Here is a 6,000-nt window from a genome sequence, read left to right as displayed (position 1 = left end):
TTGTTTTTTTTTCCATTTATTTGGCAGAGCGTACTGTCATTTGAGCAACATGCATTCCAGAAAATACATGGACATTGTAAAGAATCACTAGATTTTTATTTTATTTTTTTATGAAAAAGAAAAAAAGATAGTTAAACAATATTTGTGGGTGAAACTGAAATAAATATCTAAAATAGTGTTCAACGTAAGACCATGATTGTCTTATTAAATTCTTCTGCGTGGCTTTTTAGTAAGGGTCTTTACTTGTACAGGTTTGACCTCTGGAACAGATGCAACCTACAAAAAGAAAAGAAACAATTTTTACAAATCACAATATACCATAATGAAATATATGTATATTATTATTAAATGTTTTGTTTCAGTTTTAGTTAAGTACATGAAATTATACTAATTTAAAATGAGAATTGTTGCCTTAACTACATACACAAACACACACACACACACACACACACACACACACATACATATAAATATATATATATAATATATTTTTTTTCATTTTCAGTTTCCATTAACCAGAATTTATCCGGTACACAATGTACGCAAGTTAGTATGAAATAGACAAACTAACCTTGCTCATTGTTTGACGGATCAAACTGGCGGTTACATTTAGCGACTGATCCTCCATATCCACCTTGGGCAGGTCTGGTAATTTTGGACCAATCAGAGTCTCAGTTTCAAATGCTTCATTCAAAAAGAACGCTTGTCCCTCCACCTTTCTTTTTCTACTCTCTAAATGTGTAGTCCTCGGGATAAATCTAACAGAAGGTGAAAGGTTCTTCTGAACATGACTCAAATCTCTCTCTTTAACACATGAAGATGAGGAGGATGCACTCTTCTTTGATGTTTCTGGGACAGGAGGGATGGAATTATGTAGAGAGCCCATCTTATCCTCTGTGGGTTATGTTGTATCGGTGGTCCACTGCAACTGTAATGGCTGTGCAAAACCATGAATTCTATAAGAAACATCCTCCACTGGGAGTGAAGGAAACACAGGAAAGCCCATGTCATCATGGTTTACATTCTCCATGCTGGCCTTTTCAGAGTCTTTCTGGATCTCAGGTTCTGCAGCTGCTCGTGTGTCACTGCTTGATGACTCTCTGCTTTCTTCTGGTTTCTGATTGTGATGTTTTGCTACAAAAAAAAGTGATGTAGATTTTCTACAGATGTAACTTATTAGGAGACAATTCATTTGATTTAAAATACCTGTATTTTGGCTTGCTCTGTTAACATATCTTCTCCTGTCCTGTAACTTTTGCCTTGTCTCTTCCACAGTTTCATACTCGGGGGCATAGCAGACATGTAACTGACCCCCAAAGAAGCTCTTTTCATCAGTGTGCCGTTTAGCTACCCTGAAAAATTCCAAATTGTAATGTCACTCCATGAAAAAAAAAAAGTTTCTTTTGAACCTCTCAGTAATTATTTTATATATGTATATATATGTATATATATATATATATGTGTGTGTATGTATGTATATGTATATATATATATATATATATATATATATATATATATATATATATATATATATATATATATATATATATATATATGTATGTATGTGACAGTAAAGATATTTACAATATTACGAAAAATAAAAACATTACATTTCTACTTTGTATTCTTTATGTGTCAGTTTTCACACAACAAGTGTTTACAAAATTGATATGAATAAGAAATATTACTTGAGCAGCTAATCAGCAAAATGCAATCATGTGAGACTGATGACTGGAGTAATGACTGCTGAAAATTCACCTTAGCTATCACAGGAATAAGTTATATTTTAAAATATATTAAAACATAGTTTTATTTTAATTTGTAATAATGCCACATTATTAATGGTTTTGTGTCTTTTTTTTTTTTTTGATGAAATGAATGCAGCCTTGCCTAGGTGAGCATAAGAGGTTTCTTTCATTAAAACTAAAATAAAAATAACAATAATAATTGCGGCTCAAGCTCACTTTAAACATGTTTACCTTGCACTCGTCAGCTTCTGGAACTGAAATAAGTAGACTTCAGTGAACTGCTCTGCTGGGTATTCATCCAGCGCCCTGTACTCCTCGATCACTCCATACAGAGCAAAGAGCTGCACCAGCTCGCTCGGTCATCACTCCGATAGCAGGAACCCCTTTAACTATCAGGAACCGGTACTCCAAGTTGATGGTATACACCTGAAATCAGTGATTCAGTCAAACATATTTACTTTGGCTGTGGCTCAAAACCTAGAGAGATGACTAACATCTTTGCAGAGAAGGCGCACACTGATTAGTACGTTATGCTTAAATCACATAATCACATACACTAAAACATTTTTATAAAATAAGCCCACCTTGACAGCTTTGAGGCGTCTTCCCTCTCTGTATTTTGGGCGTGTTTCGGCAACATTTTGTTGCTCATGGTGTTTATACACTTTTTGTGTGTCCCACATAGAGGGATTAGAGACCGAACGGTCCATTTGTGTGGTGAAGCCAGCGACCAAAGAACACAATTCAAACTTCAAAAGTTTTCAAAATACAAGTCTATTTTTTTTAAACGACCATATTAATTGTTATCGTGGTGATTGGCAATTGCAAAATTAATTTTACATATTTTAATTCCTAATTGAACAAGATACGCACCAATTTAATGGCATTTTATTGAACATTTAATAAAAAAAATCATTAAAATGTAATTTAAAATATAATTAAACCTTGTATTAAATTAACTCATTCAGTCACTCAGGTGTTGTCAAGGTGTATTTCGATTTCGAACCATTCAAATTTTTTACTTCACCAGAAAGATATGAAACTTAGACTTTTGTCACACATCATGCTATGTAAACCACTGATCTATAATAGAGAGGCATAAACGCACACTCATATCGTCTACAGGTGCTGGTCATATAATTAGAATATCATCAAAAAGTTGATTTAACTAATTCCATTCAAAAAGTGAAACTTGTATATTATATTCATTTATTACACACAGACTGATACATTTCAAATGTTTATTTCTTTTCATTTTGATGATTATAACTGACAACTAAGGAAAATCCCAAATTCACTTTCTCTGAAAATTAGAATATTGTGAAAATGTTCAATATTGAAGACACCTAATGCCCCACCCTAATCAGCTAATAACTCAAAACACCTGCAAAGGCCTTTAAATGGTCTCTCAGTCTAGTTCTGTAGGCCACACAATCATGGGGAAGACTACTGACTTGACAGTTGTCCAAAAGATGATCATTGACATCTTGCACAAGGAGGGCAAAAAGTCATTGCAAAAGAGGCTGGCTGTTCACAGAGCTCTGTGTCCAAGCACATTAATAGAGAGGCGAAGGGAAGGAAAATATGTGGTAGAAAAAAAGTATACAAGCAATAGGGATAACTGCACCCTGGAGAGGATTGTGAACAAAACCCATTCAGAAATGTGGGGAAGATTAACAAAGAGTGGACTGCAGCTGGAGTCAGTGCTTCAAGAACCACTACACACAGACGTATGAAAGACATGAGTTTCAGCTGTCACATTCCTTGTGTGAAGCCACTCTTGAACAACTGACAGCGTCAGAAGCATCTCGCCTGGACTAAAGACAAAAAGGACTGGGCTGCTGCTGAGTGGTCCAAAGTTTTAGCATTTCCTTTGGATATCAGGGTCCCAGAGTCTGGAGGAAGAGAGGAGAGGCACACAATCCACGTTGCTTGAGGTCCTTTGTAAAGTTTCCACAGTCAGTGATGGTTTGGGGTGCCATGTCATCTGCTGGTTTTGGTCCACTGTGTTTTCTGAGGTCCAAGGTCAACACAGCCGTATACAAGGAAGTTTTAGAGCACTTCATGCTTCCTGCTGCTGATCAACTTTATGGAGATGCAGATTTCATTTTCCAACAGGACTTGGCACCTGCATACAGTGCCAAAGCTTCCAGGACCTGGTTTAAGAACCATGGTATCCCTGCAAACAAACTCGCCAAAATCCCTGCCAGCAAACTCGCCTGACCTTAACCTCATAGAAAATCTATGGGGTATTGTGAAGAGGAAGATGCCAGACCCAACATTGCAGAAGGCAAAAGGAACCCCAACTAAGTATTGAGTGCTGTACATGCTCTTACTTTTCATGTTCATACTTTTCAGTTGGCCAAGATTTCTAAAAAATCCTTTCTTTGTTTTGGTCTTAAGTAATATTCTGAATTTGGGAATCTAATGATATGACCAACACCTGTACATGATTCAAAAAGGCTAAACAAGTCACTCTTGTTAGCTGTCAGAAACGACCGCCATAGGACATGAATGAAAAACAAAAAGCAAAACAAAAAATAAAATAAAAACACAGTCTAATGTTTCTCCCAAATAAACAAACAAAAGGTTAATTTAATACATATATCTAGCCAATGAATATACACTGAGCAGTGCTCTGTAATATTGCATTTATGCTGTTATTAATGAATTTGTCAAAGATCACAGAACTGTTAAACTTGACTTATTTTAAACCTAAACACAAGATGATTCTTTTGGCAAAAAAAAATAAATAAAAATAAAAAAAATTAATTGGACCAACTCAGAGAGGTCCTGCAGTTCAAAACATGCATGTATACCAATGCAGTCTTTAATATACTTCACATATATATTTCATAAGATAATGACATGATTCTAGATTCAGGTTTCTCTTTTCATTAACTTCTCATAATTTGCTGATACAAGCATTGAGAAGCATCCCTTCTGAAAGAGAAATGTCTTAAGACATTGTATACTCGGAGGTCATATTTGTGATGCATTAACGAAGTTGACAAGGATGATCCAAATGAGTGTCATTTAGGTGAGTTTTCATTGAGAGGCGTTTTTCTACTCATATATTCTCACATAATTGCATTTTTCAAGTGAATAGTGATTATGAGTACAGTCTATGATAAACAAGCAAATGTTTGCAGTAAATCTTTTTGAGTTTAGAGTTTCTAATTATGTTGTATGACTGCAGGATCATGTTAACATATTAAATGATTATGTTCAAGACCAATTAAAGTCAAATATGGGCAAAATTTAAGGGTACCTTATGGATACACATTACTACTACTACAAGGTACTAAAAGGCTCCATTTAGGATAAAGAAAGTATAAAAATGTACCTTCCCCAGTGACAAGCTGTTATATATTCAGAAGATGTAATTTCATTCTGGTTTGTTAGCATGTGAAGGAAGAGACTCGATGGCTATGTGTAAACAACACCAAACTTAATAAATATGTAAGATGTTTACACTCATAGCACTCAAACGATTTCATTTATGGGTCTTAAAACCTAAACCATAAATATTTGACCATTTTGACAAGTTGAAAATTCTCACAATTAAATCATTTCATTCAGTTACCGGACTACAAAGGAACCAGATAACTGGACAGGCCCTGAAAGTGAGTACTCCAGTGGAGAGAACTGTGCTCACATATATAAAACATCCAGGAACTTGATTGCTGGTATGTTGCAGTCTGCAATAACACACTACAGAGAATATGTAACACCAGATTCTCCAGACAAACAAAGTGACAATGTTAAGTAATGTCAACAAATTATTTGGAAACCATAATGTGGCTTATGCATAAGTGCTGTATATCTAATTAAGGCCAGGGTGTACTTCACTCTATGCATTCCGATCCTGCGTCTAAGTCTTTTTTTAAATGTACCAAACCACTTTTCAATCTGATGTCTGTCAACATTTTAAAAATATTTATGATGCTCCGAACCATTTTTCTCAGTAAAAATAACTGATGTAGCATCTATAAAAAAAATTATATTTATTTGTGAAATGCACTAGCACTTCTTGAGTGTAAACTGTTTCAAAGTAAACTGTACAGTCTACACCAATTGTTTTCAGTGTATATTTGCTGCAGCATAACATCAGTTTTGCTTGCCAAGTAGAAAATTACTTAGCAAGAAAACATACAAAATATATTTTTTCTACCTTTTCAGTCTTTTCTAATTATACTGACATAGTTATAAAGTAAATTATTTCTAGAATCACCACCAGGGTGTCATGACA

General features: G+C 34.7%; 1 protein-coding gene across 1 annotated transcript; it reads right to left on the bottom strand.

Annotated features, from left to right (window-relative positions):
• On the bottom strand, positions 1 to 2,492 carry rbm48 (RNA binding motif protein 48). The gene is given in 6 exon segments (XM_052532952.1): positions 1 to 276; positions 572 to 1,134; positions 1,207 to 1,352; positions 1,980 to 2,107; positions 2,109 to 2,174; positions 2,333 to 2,492. Coding segments are annotated over 6 exon segments (1,101 nt in total). The 5' UTR covers positions 2,459 to 2,492; the 3' UTR covers positions 1 to 204.
• Between the last annotated feature and the right edge of the window lie 3,508 nt (positions 2,493 to 6,000).

The sequence above is a fragment of the Carassius gibelio genome, chromosome A19 (assembly GCF_023724105.1).
Source record: "Carassius gibelio isolate Cgi1373 ecotype wild population from Czech Republic chromosome A19, carGib1.2-hapl.c, whole genome shotgun sequence".
Classification (NCBI taxonomy): Eukaryota; Metazoa; Chordata; class Actinopteri; order Cypriniformes; family Cyprinidae; genus Carassius; species Carassius gibelio.
This window is presented reverse-complemented; position numbering and strand designations above follow the sequence as displayed.